Here is a 27,979-nt window from a genome sequence, read left to right on the forward strand (position 1 = left end):
TTAAACGGGAGAATGAGTCCTTTTCTCTATTTAAACAGGAGAATGAGTATTTTTCTCTATTTAAACAGGAGAATGAGTCCTTTTCTCTATTTAAACAGGAGAATGAGTCCTTTTCTCTATTTAAACAGGAGAATGAGTCTTTTTCTCTATTTAAACAGGAGAATGAGTCCTTTTCTCTATTTAAACAGCAGAATGAGTCCTTTTCTCTATTTAAAAAGCAGAATGAGTCCTTTTCTCTATTTAAACAGGAGAATGAGTCCTTTTCTCTATTTAAACAGGAGAATGAGTCCTTTTCTCTATTTAAACAGGAGAATGAGTCCTTTTCTCTTTTCAAACTGGTTGAATGAGGGATTTTTATATTGCAGGCACCTGCAACTGTCCACAGGTGAGTTCAATTACAAAGTGAAGGAGAATCACCTGCTTGACATGTAATTATTTCGAACTACTTCTAGAAGGTGCCAATGATATTATCCTGGCCATTTTAGGATTTATTCGTGGAATAAGACAACATTTAGTCAATTATTCTGATTTAAAGAAACGGGTAACTGATGAAGTTGAAAAACACAGCAGCGTTGCAGTTCTTGACACAAACCGGTGCGTCTGGCACCTACTACCATACCCCGTTCAAAGGCACTTAAATATTTTGTCTTGCCCATTCACCCCTCTGAAATGGCACATACACAATCCATGTCTCAAATGTCTCAAGGCTTGAAGATCTTTATTTAACCGGTCTCCTACCCTTCATCTACACTGATAGAAGTGGATTTAACAAGTGACACCAATAATGGATAATGGAAAGTATTCCCGAGCCCTTGACTTTTTACACATTTTGTTACGTTACAGTCTTATTCTAAAATTGATTAAATATATTTTTTTTCAGCAATCTACCCACAATACCCCATAATGACAAAGCAAAAACAGTTTAGTCATTTTTGCAAAAATAAATTAACTAAAAAACTGATTCAGACCTTTTGCTATGAGACTCGAAATTGAGCTCAGGTGCATCCTGTTTCCATTGATCATCCTTGAGAGGTTTCTACAACTTGATTGGAGTCCACCTGTGGTAAATTCAATTGATTTGACATGATGTGGAAAGGCATACACCTGTCTATATAAGGTCCCACAGTTGACATGGCATGTCAGAGCAAAAACCAAGCCATGAGGTAGAAGGAATTGTCCATAGAGCTCCGAGACAGGACTGTGTCGAGGCCCAAATCTGGGGAAGGGTACTAAAATATTTCTGCAGCATTGAAGGTCCCCAAGAACACAGTGGCCTCCATCATTCTTAAATGGAAGAAGTTTGAAACCACCAAGACTCTTCCTAGAGCTGGCCGCCTGGCCAAACTGAGCAATCGGGGGAGAAGGGCCTTGGTCAGGGATGTGTGAAACAAGATTCTCTGGTCTGATGTCACCATCAGATTGAACTCTTTGGCCTAAATGCCAAGCGTCACGTCTGGAGGAAACCTGGCACCATCCCTACGGTGAAGCATGGTGGTGGCAACATCATGCTGTGGGGATGTTTTTCAGCGGCAGGGACTGGGAGACTAGTCAGGATCGAGGGAAAGATGAACGGAGCAAAGTACAGAGAGATCCTTAATGAAAACCTGCTCCAGAGCGCTCAGGACCTCAGACTGGGGCAAAGGTTCACCTTCCAACTGGACAATGACCATAAGCACACAGCCAAGACAATGCAAGAGTGGCTTCGGAACAAGTCTCTGAACGTCCTTGAGTGACCCAGACAGAGCCCGGACTTGAACCCGATCGAACATCTCTGGAGAGACCTGAAAATAGCTGTGCAAGCAACGCTCCCCATCCAACCTGGCAGAGCTTGAGAGGATCTGCAGAGAAGAATGGAAGAAACTCCCCAAATACAGGTGTGCCAAGCTTGTAGCGTCATACCCAAGAAGACTCGAGGCTGTAATCTCTGCCAAAGGTTCTTCAACAAAGTACTGAGTAAAGGGTCTGAATACTTATGTAAATATGATTTCTTGTTTTATTTAAATAAATTAGCAAAAATACACTTTTTGCTTTGTCATTATGGGGTATTGTGTGTAGATTGATAAGAAAGAAAAAAAAGCTTTAATACATTTAAAAAAGGCTGTAACGTAACTTTATCTATCATCATTAATTCAATTTAGACGTACACATGACCAAACCCGGCTTGGATAACACTAGAGGCCCCTTCGGTCTCCAGAGTTGGGAAAAGCTGATTTTAGTTTTTTTTAATCTTGCACCCTTTATGTGGAACAACTCACAGAGCTCTCTGAGATGTTCTGGTCCCCCTTTGGTCTGTTGAGTAATGATCGGAGACCTCTGATAAATCCAGGCTGTATCACAATCGGCCGTGATTGGGAGTCCTATAGCGCGGTGCGCAATTGGCCCCAGCGTTGGCTGGTGTAGGCCCTCATTGTAAATAAGAATTTGTTCTTAACTGGTTAAATAAATAAAAATTTATGTTTTTCTTAATTATGTTTTGTAATGTTGTATATTTTGTGTTTGATGTATTTTATGCAGGACTCATCTGTAAAAAAGAGAGCCTAGTCTCAGTATGACTTCCCTGTCAAAATAAAGGCGGCAGGGTAGCCTAGTGGTTAGCGTGTTGGACTAGTAACTGAAAGGTTGCAAGTTCAAATCCCCGAGCTGACAAGGTACAAATCTGTCGTTCTGCCCCTGAACAAGGCAGTTAACCCACTGTTCCTAGGCCGTCATTGTAAATAAGAATTTGTTCTTAACTGACTTGTCCAATTTGTAAGTCGCTCTGGATAAGAGCGTCTGCTAAATGACTTAAATGTAAATGTAATAAAAGTTTCATAAATTGTCCTCTAAGAAATAAAGATTCACAGGCTCGTAACAGTTTACACAAACACCAAAACTACAACTCATCTCCCAGACATGACATTTCCTGTTGCATCTCTACATCCAGTAACGACAGCAGATAAACAGAGACAACACAGAGAAAGAAGAGCTCTATGGCTGTGTTTACACGGCAGGCCAATTCTCATCTTTTACCCAAATATTGTCAAAAGACCAATTACTGAAAAAAAGATTTGGGCTGCCTGTGTATACACAGTATATGAGATCTCCCATCAGCCTAGGTTATCCCAAGTGGCGCAGCGGTCTAAGGCACTGTATCTCAGTGCTAGAGGCGTCACTACAGACCCTGGTTCGATTCCAAGCTGTATCACAACCGGCCCAGCGTCATCCGGGTTAGGGTTTGGGCCTGGGGTAGGCTGTCATTGTAAAATAAGAATTTGTTCTTAACTGACTTGCCTAGTTAAATAAATAATGAATCTAACTCACAGGCGAGCCAAAGTTGTGTCCTATTTCATGTGCGAAGGTGATGTGTGAGACTTTAGGAGGGACGTGAGAGGCGTAGTTCTGCACTGTGATGATGCCGGTATTCAGGGACTTCTTCTTCCCGTCAGAGTACAGCTTACTTTTCTCACAGATCCCTCCAGAACTCCCTGTGGATACACAGTCAAGTATTAGTGAGGGGTAGGATTATCCTCTCATAATGATGAACCCAATTTGGGAATACAAAACTGGATAACACAAGTTTATCAAATAAAAAGACTCAGCAAAGAAGGGAAAAAGTAGGAGAGATGCTCAATAATAAAAAGACAGGAATAGGGCTAATTTCATAAGACAGAAAGACTGACTGATTCCATGACAACGTCTGTCATTCCAGCGTGTAATATCTGCTGTTGATCTACAGGGTGTAAGAAGTGTAACTGTAATGTGTGTAAATAGTGGAAAGGAAGTCTTATGGACCTGCAGGAGCTCCGACCCAGGCCAGGCCCAGGACACCATCATCAAAGTCCCTGTCAGTGAAGACATAGGCCAGACAGTAGTCGTCATGGTTCTGCTCAGAGTTCAGCTCCAGGAACTTCTCCACGCCGATGTTAGCGAAGCGGAATGGGTTGGACCGGTCCCGCTCATCTGTAGTGGTGTTGATCTGGAGCAGGGAGTGGTCAAATGTTGTGTTGATAAGATGTGGAAACAGGAAGTGACATCATGACAGACAACAGGAAGTGAGGGTGATGCTGCTGAACTAACAAGTTTAAAGAGGAGAAGAGGCCGAGGGACAGCGGAGACTTTGAATCGCTGAAACGGAATGCACTTTGTGACAACTGTTTTTGTAAAAAAAATATATATATATGAATCGAAATATCATTTAATTTGATTGATGCCAGGTCAAACAACTAGGTAGGGAGGGACTCACCCGTATCCTCTTGACCATAAAGCTGATGTTACGGATGCCCATGAAGTCTGTTCCCTGGTAGATGGCATCTATAGCCTTGACGTGACTAGAGATCTGAGAGAGACATAACATACATCAGTATTCACATCATTATTATGGAATAGAAAAAAAACTGCAAACGTCTGAAAGCATTGTTGACATGTTTTCCCATAATCCACTTGGTGTTATTGAGGACTAGTGTGTGTGTGTATCATCCAGTACACCTGTGCGATAACAGCTTCCCTGGTCTTGTAGTACTTGAAGAAGAGGTGGTCTGTCTGGATGAAAAGCTGACAGGTGTTCTTTTCTATCTGAGCCATCCTCCTCTTCCTCAGCAACACCGGGTCACTGGACGCCTCCTCAGAATGGAGCGCCTGGGAGGAGGGGGATGATGAAGAGGAGGAGGATGAGGAGAGAGATGTAAAGGATTAAATATTGTTATTGTAGACTGTATTGTACCAACATTTCCCCATGGGGATAATAAATCCACTCTCTTATATAGTATTATAGTGTTATATACCCCTTTTGGCTGAAGCTCAGATGAGATGTTGAGGCAAGAAGTTGATGCAATATGCAGTATGTTAGTATCCACTCCAATTAAAAATACTTACACGGAGTATCATCACATAGCTCAATAGAGGAAACAAAGCTATGAGTCCTGCATTTGTTTCCCTTCCAGTTCCATGCTTATGTGGCCGATGTGAAATGGCTAGCCAGTTAGCGGTGGTGCGCGCTAATAGTGTTTCAAATCGGTGACGTCACTCGCTCTGAGACCTAGAAGTAGTTGTTCCCCTTGCTCTGCAAGAGCCGCGGCTTTTGTGGCGCGATGGGTAACGATGCTTCGTGAGTGACTGTGGTTGATGTGTGCAGAGGGTCCCTGGTTCGAGCCCAGGTTGGGGCGAGGAGAGGGACGGAAGCTGTTACACTTACTGCTCCTTACGTTGAAAACCACTATCGTATAATGTGTATGGGTTAAACAATTCCAGTGACTTTTCCAAAAGTCCCAGGTTTTCCCAGAAGTCCTGGTTGAAAGATACCAAATGTCCTGCCTTTTCCCTTCTGATTCAGGGAATCTTCCAACTGGGAATTCTGGAAACATTGTTCAACCCTTAAAAATAAAAAGTGTGTTAAAATCACCTTGTCTGGCTTCTCTATGGCAGTGGCTTGGTACTTTGTCATCTTCTCAAACACTGAGTGGTCGGCACAGCCCCCCTCCGGACCATACTTGTGGGGATAGTCTAGGGGAGAGAGATGGACATGAATTGTTTAGATAACATTTTCCACTAAAAGCTCATATAAATCTTACTCATTCTACACCTTGTTGTGTCGTGACAAGGTAGGGGTGGTATACAGAGGACAGCCCTATTTGGTAAAAGACCAAGTCCATATTATGGCAAGAACCGCTCAAATAAGCAAAGAGAAACAACAGTCCATCATTACTTTAAGACATGAAGGTCAGTCAAAGGTCAGTCAATTTCAAGAATTTTAAAAGTTTCTTTAGTTGCAGTCACAAAAACCCATCAAGCGCTCTGATGAAACTGGTTCTCATGAGGGCCGCCACAGGAAAGGAAAGACCCAGAGTTACCTCTGCTGCAGAGGATAAATTCATTAGAGTTACCGGCCTCAGTAATTGCAGTCTAAATAAATTCTTCACAGAGTTCAAGTAACAGACACATCTCAACATCAACTGTTCAGAGGAGACTGCATGAATCAGGCCTTCGTGGTCAAATTGCTGCAAAGAAACCACTAATAAAGGACACCAATAAGAAGAAGAGACTTGCTTGGGCCAAGAAACACGAGCAATGGACATTAGATTGGTGGAAATCTGTCCTTTTGGTCTGATGAGTCCAAATTTGAGATTTTTGGTTCCAACCGCCGTGTCTTTGTTAGACGCAGAGTAGGTGAACCAATGATCTCTGCATGTGTGGTTCCCACCGTGAAGCATGGAGGAGGAGGTGTGATGGTGCTTTGCTGGAGACACTGTCAATTATTTATTTAGAATTCAAGGCACACTTAACCAGCATGACTACCAAAGCATTCTGCAGTGATACGCCATCCCATCTGGTTTGCGCTTAGTGGGACTATCATTTGTTTTTTAAAAGGACAATGACCCAAAACACACCTCCAGGCTGTGTAAGGGCTATTTGACCAAGAAGGAGAGTGATAGAATGCTGCATCAGATCACCTGGCCTCCACAATCACCTGACCTCAACCCAATTGAGATGGTTTGGGATGAGTTGGACCGCAGAGTGAAGGAAAAGCAGCCAACAAGTGCTCAGCATATGTCAAATCAAATCAAATTTTATTGGTCACATACACATATTTAGCAGATGGTGTAGAGAAATGCTTGTGTTCCTAGCTCCAACAGTGCAGTAATATCTAACAATTCACAACAATACACACAAATCTAAAATTAAAAGAATGTAATTAAGAAATATATAAATATTAGATTGAGCAACGTCGGAGAGGCATTGACTAAAATACAGTAGTATAGAAAACAGTATATACATATGAGATGAGTAAAGCAGTATGGAAACATTATTAAAGTGACTAGTGTTCCATTATTAAAGTGGCCAGTGATGCCAAGTCTATGTATATAGGGCAGCAGCCTCTAAGGTGCAGGGCTGCATAACAGGGTGGAAGCCGGGCAGTGATGGCTATTTAACAGTCTGATGGCCTTGAGATGGACCGAGAAACCGCTTCTGAAATGGTCCACCCACGCACAGTGTGGTGAAGAAGGTGCATATTGGTAAAAGACCAAGTCCATATTATGGCAAGAACAGCTCAAATAAAACTGTTTGAATGATGTCTGTGAGTATAACAGAACTCATATGGCAGGCAAAAACCTGAGAAAAATCCAACCAGGAAGTGGGAAATCTGAGGTTTGTAGGTTTTCAACTCTTTGCTTATCCAAGATACAGTGGAAATGGGGTCATGTTGCACTTCCTAAGGCTTCCACTAGATGTCAACAGTCTTTAGAACCTTGTTTGATGCTTCTACTGTGAAGTGGGGGCGAATGAGAGGAGATTGAGTAAGGTCTCTCCCAGAGTGCCACGAGCTGACCATGCGCATTCATGTGAGAGTTAGCTGCGTTCCACCAAGGAATTCTCCGGTTGGAACATTAATGTTAAAAACATCCTAAAGATTGATTCTATACATCGTTTGACATGTTTCTACGGACTGTAATGGAACTTGTTGGACTTTTCGTCCGTACTTTCCGCTGGACTTGCACGCGCGTCGTGAGTTTGGATTGTGTACTGAACGCGCGAACAACAAGGAGTTATTTGGACATAAATGATGGACATTATCGAACAAAACAAACATTTATTGTGGAACTGGAATTCCTGGGAGTGCATTCTGCTGAAGATCATCAAAGGTAAGTGAATATTTATAATGCTATTTCTGACTTATGTTGACTCCAACATGGCAGATATCTCTTTGGGTTGATTTGTCGTCTGAGCTCCGTACCCAGATTATTGCATGGTTTGCTTTTTCCGTAAAGTTTTTTTGAAATCTGACACAGCAGTTGCATTAAGGAGAAGTGGATCTAAAATTCCATGTATAACACTAGTATCTTTTAGCAATGTTTATTATGAGTATTTCTGTAAATTGATGTGGCTCTCTGCAAAATCACCGGATGTTTTAGAACTACTGGACATAACGCGCCAATGTAAACTCAGATTTTGGGACATAAATATTAACTTTACCAAACAAAACTGGCCAAACCCAGACGACGCTGGGCTAACTGTGCGCCACTCTATGGGACTCCCAATCACGGCCGGCTGTGATTCAGCCTGCATTCGAACCAGGGACTGTAGTGACGCCTCCAGACGTGACGCTTGGCATTCAGGCCAAAGAGTTCAATCTTGGTTTCATCAGACTAGAGAATCTTGCTTCTCATGGTCTGAGAGTCTTTAGGTGCCTTTTGGAAAACTCCAAGCGGGCTGTCATGTGCATTTTACTAAGGAGTGGCTTCTGTCTGGCCACTCTACCATAATGGCCTGATTGGTGGAGAGATGGTTGTCCTTCTGGAAGATTCTCCCATCTCCACAGAGGAACTGGTGTGTGCCTTTCCAAATCCTGTCCAATCAATTGAATTTACCACAGGTGGACTCCAATCAAGTTGTAGAAACATCTCAAGGATGATCAATGGAAACAGGATACACCTGAGCTCAATTTTGAGGCTCATAGCAGAAGGGTCTGAATACTTATGTAAATAAGGTACAGATGAAGTCGGAAGTTTACATACACCTTAGCCAAATACATTTAAACTCAGTTTTTCACAATTCCTGACATTTAATCCTAGTAAAAATTCCATCTTAGGTCAGTTAGGATCACCACTTTATTTTAAGAATGTGAAATGTCAGAATAATAGTAGAGAGAATGATTTATTTCAGCATTTATTTATTTCATCACATTCCCAGTGGGTCAGAAGTTTACATACACTCAATTAGTATTTGGTTGCATTGCCTTTAAATGGTTTAACTTGGGTCAAACGTTTCGGGTAGCCTTCCACAAGCTTCCCACAATAAGTTGGGTGAATTTTGGCCCATTCCTCCTGACAGAGCTGGTGTAACTGAGTCAGGTTTGTAGGCCTCCTTGCTCGCACACGCTTTTTCAGTTCTGCCCACAAATTGTCTATAGGATTGAGGTCAGGGCTATGTGATGGCCACTCCAATACCTTGACTTTGTTGTCCTTAAGCCATTTTACAACAACTTTGTAAGTATGCTTGGGGTCATTGTCCATTTGGAAGACCCATTAGCGACCAAGCTTTAACTTCCTGACTGATGTCTTGAGATGTTGCTTCAATATATCCACATAATTTTCCTGCCTCATGATCCAATCTATTTTGTGAAGTGCACCAGTCCCTCCTGCAGCAAAGCACCCCCACAACATGATGCTGCCACCCCCATGCTTCACGGTTGGGATGGTGTTCTTTGGCTTGTAAGCCTCCCCCTTTTACCTCCAAACTTAATGATGGTCATTATGGCCGAACAGTTCCATTTTTGTTTTATCAGACCAGAGGACATTTCTCCAAAAAGTACGATCTTTGTCCACATGTGCAGTTGCAAACCATAGTCTGGCTTTTTTATGGCAGCTTGGGAGCAGTGGCTTCTTCCTTGATGAGCGGCCTTTCAGGTTATGTCGATATAGGACTCGTTTTACTGTGGATATAGATACTTTTGTTCCGATTTCCTCAAGCATCTTCACAAGGTCCTTTGCTGTTGTTCTGGAATTGATTTGCACTTTTCGCACCAAAGTACGTTCATCTCTAGGAGACAGAACACGTCTCCTTCCTGAGCAGTATGAAGGCTGCGTGGTCCCATGGTGTTTATACTTGCGTACTATTGTTTGTACCGATGAACGAGGTACCTTCAGGTGTTTGGAAATTGCTTCCAAGGATGAACCAGACTTGTGGAGGTCTACAATATTTTTCTGAGGTCTTGGCAGATTTCTTTTGATTTTCCCATGATGTCAAGCAAAGAGGCACTGAGTTTGAAGGTAGGCCTTGAAATACATCCACAGGTACACCTCCAATTGACTCAAATGATGTCAATTAGCCTATCAGAAGCTTCTAAAGCCATGATGTCATTTTCTGGAATTTTCCAAGCTGTTTATAGTCACAGTCAACTTAGTGTATGTAAACTTCTGACCCACTGGAATTGTGATACAGTGAATTATAAGTGAAATAATCTGTCTGTAAACAATTGTTGGAAAGATTACTTGTGTCATGCACAAAGTAGATGACCTAACCTACTTGCCAAAACTATAGTTTGTTAACAAGAAATTTGTGGAGTGGTTGAAAAACAAGGTTTAATGACTCCAACCTAAGTGTATATAAACTTCCGACTTCAACTGTATCTGTTTAAGTTTTTATAAAATGTGCAAAAAAATTTTTTTTAACTGTTTTTGCTCTGTCATTAAGGGGTATAGTGTGTAATTGAGGAAAAATATTTAATCCATTTTAGAATAAGGCTGTAACTTAAACATTTTGGGGGAAAAAGTAAACAGGTCTGTAGAATACATGGATACAATAGTATATGTACAGTAATAGTTGAATAGGATGGACTTGACTAGAATTCAGTATATACATATGAAGTGGGTAAAACAACGTGTAAACATTATTAAAAAGTGACCAGTGTTCCATTGGGTTAATATATCCCAAGCCAGAGCGTTTGACGTCCGCAGCAGCAGGATCGGACTGCAGCTGACGTGATAATTACAGATGAGAACTCTCTTGGTAGAGCAGGTGAGCAAAAGCTCCAGATTTCTTTCACACTGGAAGCGGCACACCAGTTGTTATTTATGAGAAGAAGAAAAAGAAAAAAAACACTCACTGTCCTTTCGTTTTCCCCGAAGCTCCAGTCCGATCCAGCCTCGTTTCAGTAAGACATTGAATATTATAGCTTTTCAAGTCTCTCTGATCAGAGACTCTGGAACAAAGCTCATCCATCTTATTCTCCAGTGACTGGACATTAGCCAATAGAACGGAGGGGAGTCACCAGGACCGCACCTCGAATGTCTCACTGCTGCGTTTTGATAGCCCATGGAACAAAGGAATAAGGTCCGGTATGAACAGTGGAACAGCTGAGTTGGAGTTGATTGGTCGGCATCAGCGGTTGATTGACGGGCCTGAAGGCCAATCAGATTGAGAGGGCTTTTTTAATACACCCAGTCACTCAGCTAATGAGTGTCTCCTCTCCCTAGGGGCCAGCACTGAGCCTGTCTCTATCCTCCAGATGGAACAGGAATAAGCATGCACTCACACAATTAAAATATGACAAAAGGGTACACCAAAGCCTGTGTGTTTGTATGGGGACAGAAGCAGTAGAGGATTGGGTGTAAAGAGTGGAAGGGAAAAGGGTACACCAAAGCCTGTGTGTTTGTATGGGGACAGAAGCAGTAGAGGATTGGGTGTAAAGAGTGGAAGGGAAAAGGGTACACCAAAGCCTGTGTGTTTGTATGGGGACAGAAGCAGTAGAGGATTGGGTGTAAAGAGTGGAAGGGAAAAGGGTACACCAAAGCCTGTGTGTTAGTATGGGGACAGAAGCAGTAGAGGATTGGGTGTAAAGAGTGGAAGGGAAAAGGGTACACCAAAGCCTGTGTGTTTGTATGGGGACAGAAGCAGTAGAGGATTGGGTGTAAAGAGTGGAAGGGAAAAGGGTACACCAAAGCCTGTGTGTTTGTATGGGGACAGAAGCAGTAGAGGATTGGGTGTAAAGAGTGGAAGGGAAAAGGGTACACCAAAGCCTGTGTGTTTGTATGGGGACAGAAGCAGTAGAGGATTGGGTGTAAAGAGTGGAAGGGAAAAGGGTACACCAAAGCCTGTGTGTTTGTATGGGGACAGAAGCAGTAGAGGATTGGGTGTAAAGAGTGGAAGGGAAAAGGGTACACCAAAGCCTGTGTGTTTGTATGGGGACAGAAGCAGTAGAGGATTGGGTGTAAAGAGTGGAAGGATAGGTCTTTGACCCCCCCCCCCCCCCCCCCACAGTACTCACTGATGTCATCCTCGTGGTAGATAACAGAGTGGAAGGGTAGGTCTTTGACCCCCCCCCAGTACTCACTGATGTCGTCCTCGTGGTAGATAACAGAGTGGAAGGGAACGTCCCGGTCCTTCAGGTATCTCTCCGCTGGCTCTACGTAGAACTTCCCCTGGTACGTCTGGATGAAGCCCTCGAACTTGCCATCCACCACCGAACCATGGCTCAGTGTGCCCTTTTCACCTGGAGATAGAGAAAGCAGGGGCGTAGTCATTTAGTCTTGTGATACCAGACCTCAACACCCTATTTTCAATCCAGAACCAAGCTTCATCTGCAAAACCCCTAGAACAGCTGGAGTGGAGGCCAGTATACAATAGACCCCCAATAGAAGAAGCAGACAGAGAGGGACTACCTGGACCTGTCCATTAATGTAGCATACAGGCCAGGGTTAGATATATAACACATAGAAGGAACATTAATGTAGCATAAAAGCCAGGGTTAGATATATAACACATAGAAGGAACATTAAATGTAGCATACAAGCCAGGGTTAGATATATAACATATAGAAGGAACATTAAATGTAGCATACAGGCCAGGGTTAGATATATAACATATAGAAGGAACATTAATGTAGCATACAAGCCAGGGTTAGATATATAACATATAGAAGGAACATTAAATGTAGCATACAGGCCAGGGTTAGATATATAACATATAGAAGGAACATTAATGTAGCATACAAGCCAGGGTTAGATATATAACACATAGAAGGAACATTAATGTAGCATACAGGCCAGGGTTAGATATATAACACATAGAAGGAACATTAAATGTAGCATACAAGCCAGGGTTAGATATATTAAACATAGAAGGAACATTAAATGTAGCATACAGGCCAGGGTTAGATATATAACACATAGAAGGAACATTAAAATGTAGCATACAAGCCAGGGTTAGATATATAACACATAGAAGGAACATTAAAATATAGCATACAAGCCAGGGTTAGATATATAACACATAGAAGGAACATTAATGTAGCATACAAGCCAGGGTTAGATATATAACACATAGAAGGAACATTAAATGTAGCATACAGGCCAGGGTTAGATATATAACACATAGAAGGAACATTAAATGTAGCATACAAGCCAGGGTTAGATATATAACATATAGAAGGAACATTAATGTAGCATACAAGCCAGGGTTAGATATATAACACATAGAAGGAACATTAAATGTAGCATACAGGCCAGGGTTAGATATATAACACATAGAAGGAACATTAAATGTAGCATACAGGCCAGGGTTAGATATATAACACATAGAAGGAACATTAAATGTAGCATACAGGCCAGGATTAGATATATAACATATAGAAGGAACATTAAATGTAGCATACAGGCCAGGGTTAGATATAAAACACATAGAAGGAACATTAAATGTAGCATACAGGCCAGGGTTAGATATAAAACACATAGAAGGAACATTAAATGTAGCATACAGGCCAGGGTTAGATATATAACACATAGAAGGAACATTAAATGTAGCATACAGGCCAGGGTTAGATATATAACACATAGAAGGAACATTAAATGTAGCATACAGGCCAGGGTTAGATATATAACACATAGAAGGAACATTAAATGTAGCATACAGGCCAGGGTTAGATATATTTTTTGTATTATTTTTATTTTAACCTTTATTTAACTAGGCAAGTCAGTTAAGAACAAATTCTTATTCACAATGACGGCCTACCAAAAGGCCTCCTGCGGGGACGGGGGGTGGGATAATATATATATATAAAACACACATCATGAAGAGGCAACACAACACTATATAAAGAGCGACCTAAGACAACAACACAGCATGGTAGCAACACAACATGACAACAACATGGTAGCAACACAACAACACAGCATGGTAGCAACACAACATGACAACAACATGGTAGCAACACAACATGACAACAACATGGTAGGAACACAACAACACAGCATGGTAGCAACACAACATGACAACAACATGGTAGCAACACAACATGACAACAACATGGTAGCAACACAACATGACAACAACATGGTAGCAACACAACAACACAGCATGGTAGCAACACAACATGACAACAACATGGTAGCAACACAACAACACAGCATGGTAGCAACACAACATGACAACAACATGGTAGCAACACAACATGACAACAACATGGTAGCAACACAACAACACAGCATGGTAGCAACACAACATGACAACAACATGGTAGCAACACAACAACACAGCATGGTAGCAACACAACATGACAACAACATGGTAGCAACACAACATGACAACAACATGGTAGCAACACAACATAACAACACAGCATGGTAGCAACACAACATGGTAGCAACACAACATGGTAGCAACACAACATGACAACAACATGGTAGCAACACAACAACACAGCATGGTAGCAACACAACATGACAACAACATGGTAGCAACACAACAACACAGCATGGTAGCAACACAACATGACAACAACATGGTAGCAACACAACATGACAACAACATGGTAGCAACACAACAACACAGCATGGTAGCAACACAACATGACAACAACATGGTAGCAACACAACATGACAACAACATGGTAGCAACACAACATGACAACAACATGGTAGCAACACAACATAACAACACAGCATGGTAGCAACACAACATGGTAGCAACACAACATGGTAGCAACACAACATGACAACAACATGGTAGCAACACAACAACACAGCATGGTAGCAACACAACATGACAACAGCATGGTAGCAACACAACATGACAACAACGTGGCTGCAGCACAACATGACAACAGCATGGTAGCAACACAACATGACAACAACATGGTAGCAACACAACACAACAACACAGCATGGTAGCAACACAACATGACAACAACATGGTAGCAACACAACATGACAACAACATGGTAGAAACACAACACAACAACACAGCATGGTAGCAACACAACATGACAACAACATGGTAGCAACACAACATAACAACACAGCATGGTAGCAACACAACATGGTAGCAACACAACATGGTAGCAACACAACATAACAACACAGCATGGTAGCAACACAACATGGTAGCAACACAACATGGTAGCAGCACAAAACATGGTAAAACATTATTGGGTACAGAAAACAGCACAAAGGGCAAGAAGGTAGAGACCAACAAATACATCAAGCAAAGCAATATGTATAACACATAGAAGGAACATTAAATGTAGCATACAGGCCAGGGTTAGATATAAAACACATAGAAGGAACATTAAATGTAGCATACAGGCCAGGGTTAGATATAAAACACATAGAAGGAACATTAAATGTAGCATACAGGCCAGGGTTAGATATAAAACACATAGAAGGAACATTAAATGTAGCATACAGGCCAGGGTTAGATATAAAACACATAGAAGGAACACAGAACCAGACATATGAGGTGAAGCGTCCTCCAGTCTCACCATATATTTCTCCTGTGTAAATGTGAGAGGTGTCATAGATCACCTCCTGGCCTCCTACGGAAACCTTCAGGTCCTCCGCAAAGAGACTGGTGTCTCTCCTCATCCTCAGGTTGAAGTGTCTGACGGACGGAAACAGAGGAGGTTTAGTACCAAGTCATTCATGCCACCTTTCTGTATGGACTTATTTGAGGAGGGACAGATACAAACACATTGACATATTGAATAAACAATCACCTGATATATAGATATATATGATGTTTAGTTTAATTTATGAGAATCCCCAGTAGCTGTCTGGAACAACCTTCATAGGTTCTATTACGATATAGAGCAACAACAACAAAAATGTGGAGGACAACAATTAAATTCTGAATACACCCACTGATATTCAACGTTTCAGTTATATGGTGTTTCAATGGCTCGTGATAAGAGTCTCATCTCAAACCCCCTTTTCTCCTGTCACCCTGTACTATGTTATTAACACGCGGCACTAAAACCTGGTGCCTTCAGACCTGAGAGAGTGAGTCTCTGAATCACGGAAATATAAACTATAGAATTTCCATTCTATAGAATGTATTTCTATAGTCTGAACATGGCAACACGGTGATTCAGGTTGTTATTATAGTGTTGGTGTTTATAATAACATAGGTCCTACCCTGATAACATAAATCAAAAAGGTCAAATAAATCCATAAGAATATTATACAACTCTGGATGGAACTAGACCTGTGTTTCACACGACTCAGGGGAGAAGAATGAAAATGAAAAAGAAAGGGAGAGGGAGAGGGATAAAAGACAAGGGTATTGGCCCAGCAGAAAATAAAATTAAAAAATCTATTTTTTGACCGTACAAGGGCAGTGAATATTATTTCCAACTCAAACAGCAAAATGAGGTCACCTTAAAAAACGGTGCGGCTTCCCTGCATATTAAACGATGTTGGAGGGGAGAAAAAAAAACTCAAAAAGTAGCACTGTAAATAATTGAAGAACGAAATTCATTACGTTCTGGTTAGCTCCTCAAACACTAACAGTAAAAAGGAGAGAATTTTGAGTTGGTCAACATCAGTGACTTCTCCCCAAAATGAATCTCCAAATGAGGTGTACATAGCACAGGGACAGACACATCTCCAACTTGTACGTGTATTCGTGTCATTCGGAGGGGTAGGGGATAAAGCGGAAGGTACATTTCGGTTCGACCATGTGTACAATTGACGAATACTTAAGCAATATGGAATGAGAACCCGGGGGATTATCGTGTGATAACAGCCGACCAAGGGGGCTGTTCTTAGGGCCGAGGTGAAACCAAAAGAGCTGGGAAAAACCCTTAGGAGGGAGTGATCACCATAACCCCTGGCTTCGAGGGTCTTATTGCTTTTAGAAAACAGTTGCCAACATAAACATTGAAAAAAAAAAGGATTAACAACATGTTTTCGATTAAAACTTTATTTTACTGAGTAAATGTGTTTTATTTCGTACTTCCCACCAGACGATATAGTCCGGGTCAAAAGCCAGCTGTTAATTCTAAAGTTGCGAATCAAAACAGTGGATGTCAAATCTTTTAGTCGAAAGCACCGCGTCCTCGTGGACGTTCTAGTCTAGAGCGCCTGGTTCAAATTGTGTTCCTAGTGAGAAATACAGTTCCTTCAGGAAGTATTCAAACCCCTTTGACTTTTTCCACATTTTGTTGTGTTACAGCCTGAATTTAAAATGGATTACATTTAGATTTTTTTGTCGTCACTGGTCTACACACAATAATGTCAACGTGGAATTATGTTTTTCATTATTTAATATTTTACTAATTAATTTAAAAAAAAATGGAAATCTGAAATGTCTTGAGTCAATAAGTATAAAAAGCAGACAACGAATCCCTTTGAGCATGGTGAAGTTATTAATTACACAATCAATACACCCAGTCACTACAAAGATACAGGCGTCCTTCCTAACTTAGTTGCCGGAGAGGAAGGAAACCGCTCAGCGATTTCAATTTGTCGCTTTTAAAATGTTTATTTTCTTCTATCACAGCCTTAAACCCTGAGGCTGAATCAACGACATTGTATTTACGCCACAATACGAACCTAATTGACAGGGTGAAAAAACGAAATAATAATAATAATAATTCAGGGGAGATTAGATTTATAAATGCCTGGCTGGGCTGCGGGACATTGGATGCACATTGATAAATCTAATGGAACTGTTACCAGGCATGTCCACGTGGAATGCCGGGATTGTGGCGCTATAACTATCAACCAATCAGCATTCAGGATCGAAACGACACGTTTTATAAAAGAGATCTTAATCTGTGTCAATAGAATTATCCCACAAGCCTTAATCAATTCTAGCCTGGTCCCAAATCTGTTTGTGCAGTCTTGTCAACAATGACCATAGCCTAAGTGTTGTTGTCCTTTAGTTTACTCCAATTAGGGGAGGGGTGGAAGGGTTAGGGGAAAATAATAAAGAAGGAAAATATATATTTTTAAAAGAATATATATATATATTTACAAAATAATATATGGGGGATTGGAAATGATGCAGATAATTACATTGATAGGACCCTCAATCTGCAATATAAAAGCTGATCTACTCCCCCCAATTTTTTTTTTTTTTAAATAAAGTGACCATAGTAGTTGGCAAGACAACACAAACAGATCTTGTTCCAAGCTAAATAAATTCCAAGCCAGAACACGGAGTTCTCCCACCTGTTTTACACTAGGAACTGCCATCATCCAGCGAAACATCGGAAGCCATTCACTTTCAACGGAAAGAAAACAAGAGAAGCAGAGTGGTCGGGGGGACCGTTGAGCGATGCAAGCATGGGTGAGGAAGATGGGCAAAGCTGAACTTTATTCAAATCCTCTGTAATATCGCAAAGGGGAGTGGCCAATAGCCTCCAACTCCCTACTGGATTTTTTATGATCCATTAAGCCAGGCAAGCTCAATCAAGCACAGATTAAGTATTTTAAATAATTTCAAATAAATCTGACTAACAGCCAGATGGTCTTATTGCAATTCTACACAGTTTGCCATGCAGCTGAGAGAATTTTGCAGTTTTAAAACAAATTTGCTGCAATTCTACATTTCATGGCATGGAGCTAAGATATTGCGATACTGGTATCGTCACTGTCCTAACCAATACTGCTAAATTCATTGTGTTGGCAATTTTTCAATTATCTTTGACTATAACTTTAATTTTGGTGATTGTTAGTTCTCAAAAGTTAATATTATATAGGTCTATTATCTTTTCTAAATACTTTATCTATGGTTTTAGCCGTTTAAGTTTACATTGAAAGTACCCCCCCGAAAAAAAATACAATAATGAACAAGATGAATCATGAACTTATAAGGTTTACACCTGCTGCTTTACTTTGAATATTTAACAAAAGAAACTATCACAAACTGACAGACACACACAGAGAGACACACAGAGAGAGACACACAGAGAGAGACACACAGAGAGAGACACACAGAGAGAGACACACACAGAGACACACACAGAGACACACACAGAGACACACACAGAGACACACACAGAGACACACACAGAGACACACAGAGAGACACACAGAGTAAAAAAAAGGTCTGGGAGACGTAGGCCTACCTTCCGTGTGCATGGAAGTCTAAATGGAGAAACTTGTCTTGGTGGTGGAGGGCCCTCTTGGCTCTCAGGTGCTTGTCATGTATCTCATAGGTGTTATAGGAGAGACCCTCATAGTGATGCACATACTTGTTCAGGGGGTTCCCATAATGGTAACCTGTGAAGATGACAAGACAGGAACTTAAGACCACGAGAACAAAAAAAATCACACTGCACTCCTCTTCAAACCACAGGCTGTGTAAACTGAATATTACCTACAATTAGAAACTGGGTGGTTCGAGCCCTGAATGCTGATTGGCTAACAGCCATGGTATATCAAACCATTTATTTGAACTGCTCTAATTACATTGGTAACCAGTTTATAATACCATTAAGACACCTCGGGGGTTTGTGGTATATGGCCAATATGCCACGGCTAAGGGCTGTGTCCAGGCACTCCGCGTTGCGTCTTGCCTAAGAACAACCCTTAGCCGTGGTATATTGTCCATATACCACACCTCCTCGGGCCTTATTGCTTAATTATATCACATGTTTAATCTTCTTCCTCTTCTAGGCCTAACTATATCAACGAACCATATATAAAAGATAGTAGCCTATAACGATACCATGATAGCACCATCATAACATTCATGATCCCCACATTATTCTACCCAGGCCTGGAAACACATTACTCTAGCCTACTTAGTCCGTACATGGGAACATTCTGTGTGTAATTACATAGGAGTCCTGACTTGTGGAGGCCACCGTAACGTCTGGATTTCCCCCCCTCAAAATGACTAAAACGAGCAAAATAAGTGATAGTCCTACAAAGGAGTGGTAGTTCACTGAGCATATAGCCTAGTCTACATCCATAGAAATACAATCTATTAAAGAAATACAATCTATTATAGAAATACAATCTATTATAGAACCAGAATCTATTATAGAAACAGAATCTAATATAGAAATAGAATATATTATTGAAACAGAATATATTATAGAAACAGAATATATTATAGAAATACAATCTAATACAGAACTAGAATCTATTATAGAACTAGTATATATTATAGAAACAGAATATATTATAGAAACAGAATCTAATATAGAAATACAATTTAATATAGAAATACAATCTATTACAGAACTAGAATCTATTATAGAACTAGAATCTATTATAGAAACAGAATGTAGGTCTATTTATATATCTCCATCTGTAAAAGGCCTGGCTAGGCAAAAAGGTCACAGCAATCTCACTCTCAACCCTAGAAATAAAACCACCCGGATCGCATAATAAGGCTTTAACATAAGGCCTAATGGATTAGAACTGAATTAGTATCACTCAGACCTGGCTTCAAACACTATTTGAAATAATTCCAAATACTGTATCTGTGCTTGGTTGAGATTGCCTGCCTTAATGGACCAATAGAATAGTCCCAAAACGGCAAACAATGTCCATCTACCACCTCAGGCGAGCTAGAGGACACAAAGTATTTGAAATATTTAAAAATAGTATTTGAACTCAAGTCTGATATCACTAACAGGAGCAGGTGTTAAATCCTGTGCCTGCTCCCAGCTACTGTACTATCTGTTTCAGCTCATGATTTCATTCAGGTAGGTAGGCTAAATACTATACAGCTAATCAAACCGAATCCTTTCAAACTAAAACGTATCGTTCCTGTATCGGAGCCCATGTATATCTATACACGTATCGAATCATCTTGAAAGGGAAAGATGCACATCCCTACTAGTTAGCACAGGTGGTCGCCTCTTGTTTTCTGTAAACACGCACTGTAACATGGAGATGGCAGTGTGAGAACACCTTCCCTCTAAAATTGTGTAGTTTTTTTTTTTTGTGTGTGAAAATGATTTCTCGCTGATATTCAAGATATGTGCCTTATGTTTCCAACTGAGCGTTGGGGATCTGAACCAAAGTCCCCCCCCCCCAGGGAAGAAGATACCTTCATCAATAACGGTTGGCGCTAAAAGGTAGTTGACCTCTATGAATGGGGGTCGCCCTTGAGATCATGACTCCCAGTTCCATTACGTCACATAAAAGAGTCTTTGGACGAAGGCGTCTTCTGTGCGAGGAGTTTTGTTAAGAGCCACACGGTACAGTTTTGTAAGCATAAGGACCGTATCTTTCATATCAGCGAGAAATCATCTTCTAAAAAAACAAAACAAAAAAAAGGTCACATTGATACACACCTTTATAGGGTTAGTGTTCCCACACGGCCATATCTCCATGTTACAGCACGTGTTTACAGGAACAGACAGACGGACCACAGAGGGACCACCTTTACTAATTAGCTATCTAGCATGCTCTGAACACCTGTCTGTAACGGAAGAAGGCTCACAGAAAAACGTGTTGTCACTGTAAAAAAAATAAAAATACTGTCGGCTGAAACTGCGATAAAGCCTGTTAAAAAAAGTGTAAAGCAGTGGAGGCTGGTGGGAGGAGCTATAGGAGGACGGGCTCATTGTAAATGGCTGGAGTGGAATTAAAGAAATAAGTCGAATGTGGTTTCCATATGTTTGATACCGTGTTCCATTTAAGCCGTCACTATGAGCCCATCTTCCTATAGCTCATCCCACCTGCCGCCACTGGTGTACAGTACATTTTGCATTATATGAAATTAAAAAGGGTTTCATGTATCCAGAATTGTATCGTTATTTAGAATCAATTCACGTTTAGATTGAGTACTTGTCTGTTTTGGCTACTGGCGCCAGTCTTACCTCCGAAGATATCAAATAAAAATGCTAGGACCTTTAAGGAGTAGAGGTAAGGCTCCTTAAGAATGCATCTCAGGCTATACATTAGGTAGTACTATGTGAACCATGAAACACAACATTCAATCAAAGCTGTTAAATCACTTCTTTGAGCAATTAGTCCCCATGGAGGGGATTTCTAACTGATGCAAGGATGATGCAGTGGGTGCAGCAGCGTCGTGTGAACAAGAACGACATCTCATTGAAAAAATACAGTGAGTTGCCTCTGTAGATTTCTTGATCAGAACTTGTCAATGAAAATCAGGAAATTGTTGGATTCACATGAATACTATTGTATCTTTCTACTGTGTCCATCGAATAGTTACAACATATATTGTTAGCTAACGTTACATTGTTACTTTAGTCTGCAGATTTTTTTTTTTTTTTACTATTTTGAATTTAACTTTTATTTAACTAGGCAAGTCACTTAAAGAACAAATTCTTATTTACAATGACGGCCTAGGAACAGTGGGTTAACTTGTTCAGGTGCAGAACGACAGATTTTTACCTTGTCAACTCGGGGATTCGATCCTTCAACCTTTCAGTTACTGGCCCAACGCTCTAACCACTAGACTACCTGATACCCTAGGATCCCCCTAGGATCCCCCTAGGGTGCTAGCTAGTAAGTAAGTTAACATAGATCGAATATGTTCTCTCTCGAGATCCATTGACTTTGGGCCAAAAAAATGCAAAAATAACAAGATGTCAAAAGGCATAGCTATCTAGGTACGTTAATTATCAAGCAATATGGCTAACTAGCTAATTGTTGCTGTTAAACTGATGCTAAATTAGCGGGCTAACTAGCTAATGTTGACAGAAAGTGGGACAGCCCATAATTGCACATTTTTAGTATTGACGTGGTGCATAAACAATATTACCGAAAACACTCCATAATATTGCAAGAAAAATCAGATGGCCCAAATCGTGTTGGTCGTTCGTGCCAAATGACAACAGAATCCTTCTTCATATTCTCATAACAATGGCACCTCGGCGAGCTAGCTAGCGTTAGCCTTCACATAACCATCATGGTAAATCATCGTTTTAAAAGAAACTAGCCTCTGCCAAGCTTAAAATAAAATATATTTCGACAACTATATAGCTTGGTGGTTTGTCAAAAGGACAAGCGATATCTTCACAACGACCAGGCCTTGGTCCGTTATGTTAGTTTTCTTAGCTAGCCTAGCCTGCTAGCCATTCGCTCGAATGCTGTCTTGGATACTCTTCCCTTCTTGGATGGAGCCCGTTATTCCTTCGCTCTACAGAATACATACAAATGCTCCCACTCACCTTGGGTGTAATTTATTAAGTAGATGAAACAGAGGAATTTGACGAGAATCATATCTGCTAAGTCCATTGTTCGAGCATTGATACCGTGATCCCTTTATTGTCCTACTTTAGACTCACTCTGTGACAATGTTTATCGCAGCTTCCTCTCTCTCTCCTCTTCCTCGCCTCCCGCCTCTCTCTCTCTCTCTCTCTCTCTCTCTCTCTCTGTTTCACGCCCTGACGTCAGACGCAGACCTAGGGATGAGGAGTCTCTCTTCCCCATCATCATGGAGTGATACATTGTAGCAGATAGTGTATTAGGTAAGGTTTCAAAAAGTATGATGTAAGTACATAATGCGATGTTCAGAGCATTATTCTACTCATTGCTGACTAAATAGGTCAAAACGCCTCTTTTTTTTCGGGATCATCAGACACTTAACAAAGTTAAAATACTTTTCACATTCAACCAGAGTTAGAAGAGTTTTTATTTTATTTACATATTGGACGCAGTTATAGTATAAAATCCAGTCATTAAAGCTCATCGGGGGGGCTATACTTCCAGGATTACAAGCTAGTTAGCTAGTTACCTTCGTGGATTCTCTGGCGATCTGATGTTGTAACTTGTCACTCTCAGCTTAAAAGACCGTCTCTGCAGAATAAAAATAAGTACAAATATATACACTGAGTAAACAAAACATTAGGAGCCTCAATTCGGTGCGCCGCTGCTAAATTAATATAGGGGAAACACTGAGTTCATCATGTCTTTTTTTTCTTCTTCTCTCCCTGTCTGTCCTACAACAAACTCTAAAGTGATAACTGTTTAAAGTCAGTTTCATTAAATTGTGACCCTGAGTGTGTACTTCAGTGAGACGGTCAAAGGTCAAGGCAGGTGTTTGCCAAGCTCATCAGTCCTATTCAAGCCTCGATGGCAGTGATGTGACACACCTCTATGTCAGCTCCCAGTCTCTGCAGCTCGTCTGGCCACCAGGCTAGTCTAGTAAAGCTCAGCTCAGTAGTGTAAATGGTACAAATGGATGCATGATCACACAGTACAGCTCAGCGCAGCTCAGTTTAGTAGTGTTAAAAGGGTCTTCTTATTCCAGCCGAGCCCCTCTGGCCCCGGTCACTGCCATGTGACACACCTTTACACCGACCCCCAGTTTATCCCACCAGATCGCTAGGGCCCTTCACCTCTACCAGCTGAAATAATAGAATAGAATAGTAGATCTGCTGCTTCTGAGACAGCCTGTTGCTAAGTTTTGTTAGACTTCAGAGCGGCTTTTGACATAATCGATCATAGCCTGCTGCTGGAAAAACCTATGTGTTATGGCTTTACACCCCCTGCTATATTGTGGATAAAGAGTTACCTGTCTAATAGAACCCAGAGGGTGTTCTTTAATGGAAGCCTCTCCAACATAATTCAGTAGAATCAGGAATTCCCCAGGGTAGCTGTCTAGGCCCCTTACTTTTCTCAATCTTTGCTAACGACATGTCACTGGCTTTGAGGAAAGGATGACTCAACACTATACACGTCAGCTACTACAGCGACTGAAATGACTGCAACACTTAATAAAGAGCTGCAGTTAGTTTCAGAGTGGGTGGGTGGCAATTAATAAGTTAGTCCTAAATATTTCTAAAACTAAAAGCATTCTATTTGGGACAAATCATTCACTAAACCCTAAACCTCAACTAAATCTTGGAATAAATAATGTGGAAATTGAGCAAGTTGAGGAGACTAAACTACTTGGAGTAGCACTAGATTGTAAACTGTCATGGTCAAAACATATTGATACAACAGCAGCTAAAATAGGGAGAAGTCTGTCCATAATAAAGTGCTACTCTACTTTCTTAACAGCACAATCAACAAGGCAGGTCCTACAGGCCCTAGTTTTGTCTCACCTGGACTAATGTTCAGTCGTGTGGTCAGGTGCCACAAAAAGGGACTCAGGAAAATTGCAATTGGCTCAGAACAGGGCAGCATGGCTGGCCCTTGGATGTACACAGAGAGCTAATTTTAATAATATGCATGTCAATCTCTCCTGGCTCAAAGTGGAGGAGAGATTGACTTCATCACTACTTGTATTTATGAGAGGTATTGACATGTTGAATGCACCGAGCTGTCTGTTTGAACTACTGGCACACAGATCAGACACCCATGCATACCCCACAAGACATGCCACAAGAGGTCTCTTCACAGTCCCCAAGTCCAGAACAGACTATGGGAGGCGCACAGTACTACATAGAGCCATGACTACATGGAACTCTATTCCACATCAAGTAACTGAAGCAAGCAGTAAAATTTGATTTTAAAAACGGATTAAAAAAACACCTTATGGAACAGCGGGGACTGTGAAGCAACACAAACATAGGCACAGACACATGCATACACACACATGATGACATACGCACTACACACACGTACACATGGAGTTTGTACTGTAGATATGTGGTAGTGGTGGAGTAGGGGCCTGAGGGCAAACAGTATGTTGTGAAATCTGTGAATGTATTGTAATGTTTTTAAAATGGTATAAACTGCCTTAATTTTGCTAGAGTAGCTGCTGCCAATGGGGATCCATAATAAATACAAATACGCAGTGTTCCATTGGAAATGAATGTGATTCTGGTGTACCAAAACGCAATAACACTGTCGGTGTGATCGAGGCTGAATACACTAAAGGGTGGAAATTAATTTGCATCCCTGCCTAAGAAAGTTGTGTCAGGGTCTAACAATGTTGCTGAGAAAAAATGAGATAAGTGATGCTTTAATATTTTTTTTAAATGATCTCTGCGGGCCTTTTATTTGAAATAAATGGTGGTTTAATTGACCCTGGTAAAAATCAATCGACTGCTCTTCCCTCTACCAAGTCAAATCAAATTGTATTGGTCACATACACATATTTAGCAGATGTTGCGGGTGTAGCGAAATGCTTGTGTTCCTTGCTCCGACAGTGCAGTAATATCTAATAGTGCAGTAGTATTCTCTGCCATGGTGTTTCAACTGTTGTGCTGTTGTTGGTGTTGTTTTCACGTTTTGTCTTAGAAAAACAGGTGCTGATACTCCATTCTGCCGCTCTCTAGACAGTAACTGGCTAAAATGTATGTCCACCACCAATATGTAACGTGAGAGAGAGAATCAAAAGTGACAGTTCCCACCTCCTACTCAGACATATTTCTGTACTGTGTGACAGTGAGAGAAACATACTCGATGAACATTGTCATGAATACATTAGTACCAGATATTCTTTAGAACAATGTCAGAGTGACGTCATAATGGTATAAGTCATTTAATAGTATAGCTCATCCACTTACTAGTGTCACCAGTGTCGTTCGCCGCGGATCTTTCATTCGGAATGGGCAATGTGCGACTGCACTGGTTAACCTCCAACAACCTGAGATGACTAGCTAGTTCTCCTTTGCAGGCGTCAGACAGTGGCAGAGAAACTGTCATGCTGGTTCTACATTGTGCTATAGTTAATAACATCATTATGAGGTTTAGATTAAACGAAGCTAGTTGAGTAGCCAGGGGTTTTGTTGTTACAAGAACAGCCTGTTTCGCGTTCAAGAGCAATCGAGCAAAGGATGTCAGGAGCATATCTAAAGTAGGCTAATAGATTACACATCGGTCGATTGTGGTGGATTTTCATAGATTGTTGAAAATGGAGGTCAATGTGTGCTTTCACAAAATAATAACTCAACATAAAACACTTTAAAAAATAATCATTGTTATTAATTGACATAAATAATAGGCCTATGAGGTGTAGCCTACCGCTTCTGTAGAAATGCAAATTAAAATACAAAAACAAGACAGAATGCATGGGCTAATTGAGTATCTGGATATTAAATGTGTTTAACCCCTAGAAAAAAATCAACGTAATGTTTGCTATAGGACTCTCACTTTGACTCTGATTCTGTTCAGTCTCATGGATACTTCAGATGGCCCTGACCAGTGTTTCCCAACCCTGGTCCTCCAGTATCCCCAACAGTGTTTCCCTACCCTGGTCCTCCAGTATCCCAACAGTGTTTCCCAACCCTGGTCCTCCAGTATCCCCAACAGTGTTTCCCTACCCTGGTCCTCCAGTATCCCAACAGTGTTTCCCAACCCTGGTCCTCCAGTATCCCCAACAGTGTTTCCCTACCCTGGTCCTCCAGTATCCCCAACAGTGTTTCCCAACCCTGGTCCTCCAGTATCCCAACAGTGTTTCCCAACCCTGGTCCTCCAGTATCCCCAACAGTGTTTCCCTACCCTGGTCCTCCAGTACCCCCAACAGTGTTCCCCAACCCTGGTCCTCCAGTATCCCCAACAGTGTTTCCCTACCCTGGTCCTCCAGTACCCCCAACAGTGTTTCCCAACCCTGGTCCTCCAGTACCCCAACAGTGTTTCCCAACCCTGGTCCTCCAGTACCCCCAACAGTGTTTCCCAACCCTGGTCCTCCAGTACCCCCAACAGTGTTTCCCTACCCTGGTCCTCCAGTACCCCCAACAGTGTTCCCCTACCCTGGTCCTCCAGTATCCCCAACAGTGTTTCCCTACCCTGGTCCTCCAGTACCCCCAACAGTGTTTCCCAACCCTGGTCCTCCAGTACCCCAACAGTGTATCCCCAACCCTGGTCCTCCAGTGTCCCCAACAGTGTTTCCCTACCCTGGTCCTCCAGTACCCCCAACAGTGTTTCCCTACCCTGGTCCTCCAGTAGCCCCAACAGTGTTCCCCAACCCTGGTCCTCCAGTAGCCCCAACAGTGTTTCCCAACCCTGGTCCTCCAGTACCCCCAACAGTGTTTCCCAACCCTGGTCCTCCAGTAGCCCCAACAGTGTTCCCCAACCCTGGTCCTCCAGTAGCCCCAACAGTGTTTCCCAACCCTGGTCCTCCAGTACCCCCAACAGTGTTTCCCAACCCTGGTCCTCCAGTAGCCCCAACCCTGGTCCTCCAGTACCCCCAACAGTGTTTCCCAACCCTGGTCCTCCAGTATCCCCAACAGTGTTTTCCAACCCTGGTCCTCCAGTACCCCCACCAGTACTGAGCTGAGGGTTTAATGATTTGTTGACAAGTTGAACCAGGTGTGTTTTGGACAAGCACAATTATTGTGCACTGTTGGGGTACTGGAGGACCAGGGTTGGGGATACTGGAGGACCAGGGTTGGGAAACACTGTTG

The 27,979-nt window shown here is 41.6% G+C and overlaps 1 protein-coding gene across 1 annotated transcript in view; it reads right to left on the reverse strand.

The window, feature by feature from the left end:
• LOC120066766 (disintegrin and metalloproteinase domain-containing protein 10-like) overlaps positions 1–22,988 on the reverse strand; it is a 43,479-nt gene extending 20,491 nt beyond the window's left edge. Inside the window, exons 1-9 of the mRNA XM_039018234.1 lie at positions 22,853–22,988; positions 18,821–18,974; positions 15,230–15,348; positions 11,807–11,965; positions 5,378–5,478; positions 4,465–4,614; positions 4,223–4,315; positions 3,772–3,955; positions 3,301–3,464 (exon numbers count right to left, since the gene is read on the reverse strand). Coding sequence (XP_038874162.1) covers positions 3,301–3,464; positions 3,772–3,955; positions 4,223–4,315; positions 4,465–4,614; positions 5,378–5,478; positions 11,807–11,965; positions 15,230–15,348; positions 18,821–18,974; positions 22,853–22,919 — 1,191 coding nt within the window. The 5' untranslated portion in view covers positions 22,920–22,988. The remainder of the gene's footprint in view (positions 1–3,300; positions 3,465–3,771; positions 3,956–4,222; positions 4,316–4,464; positions 4,615–5,377; positions 5,479–11,806; positions 11,966–15,229; positions 15,349–18,820; positions 18,975–22,852) is intronic.
• Between the last annotated feature and the right edge of the window lie 4,991 nt (positions 22,989–27,979).

This window comes from Salvelinus namaycush, chromosome 21 (genome assembly GCF_016432855.1).
Source record: "Salvelinus namaycush isolate Seneca chromosome 21, SaNama_1.0, whole genome shotgun sequence".
NCBI lineage: Eukaryota > Metazoa > Chordata > Actinopteri > Salmoniformes > Salmonidae > Salvelinus > Salvelinus namaycush.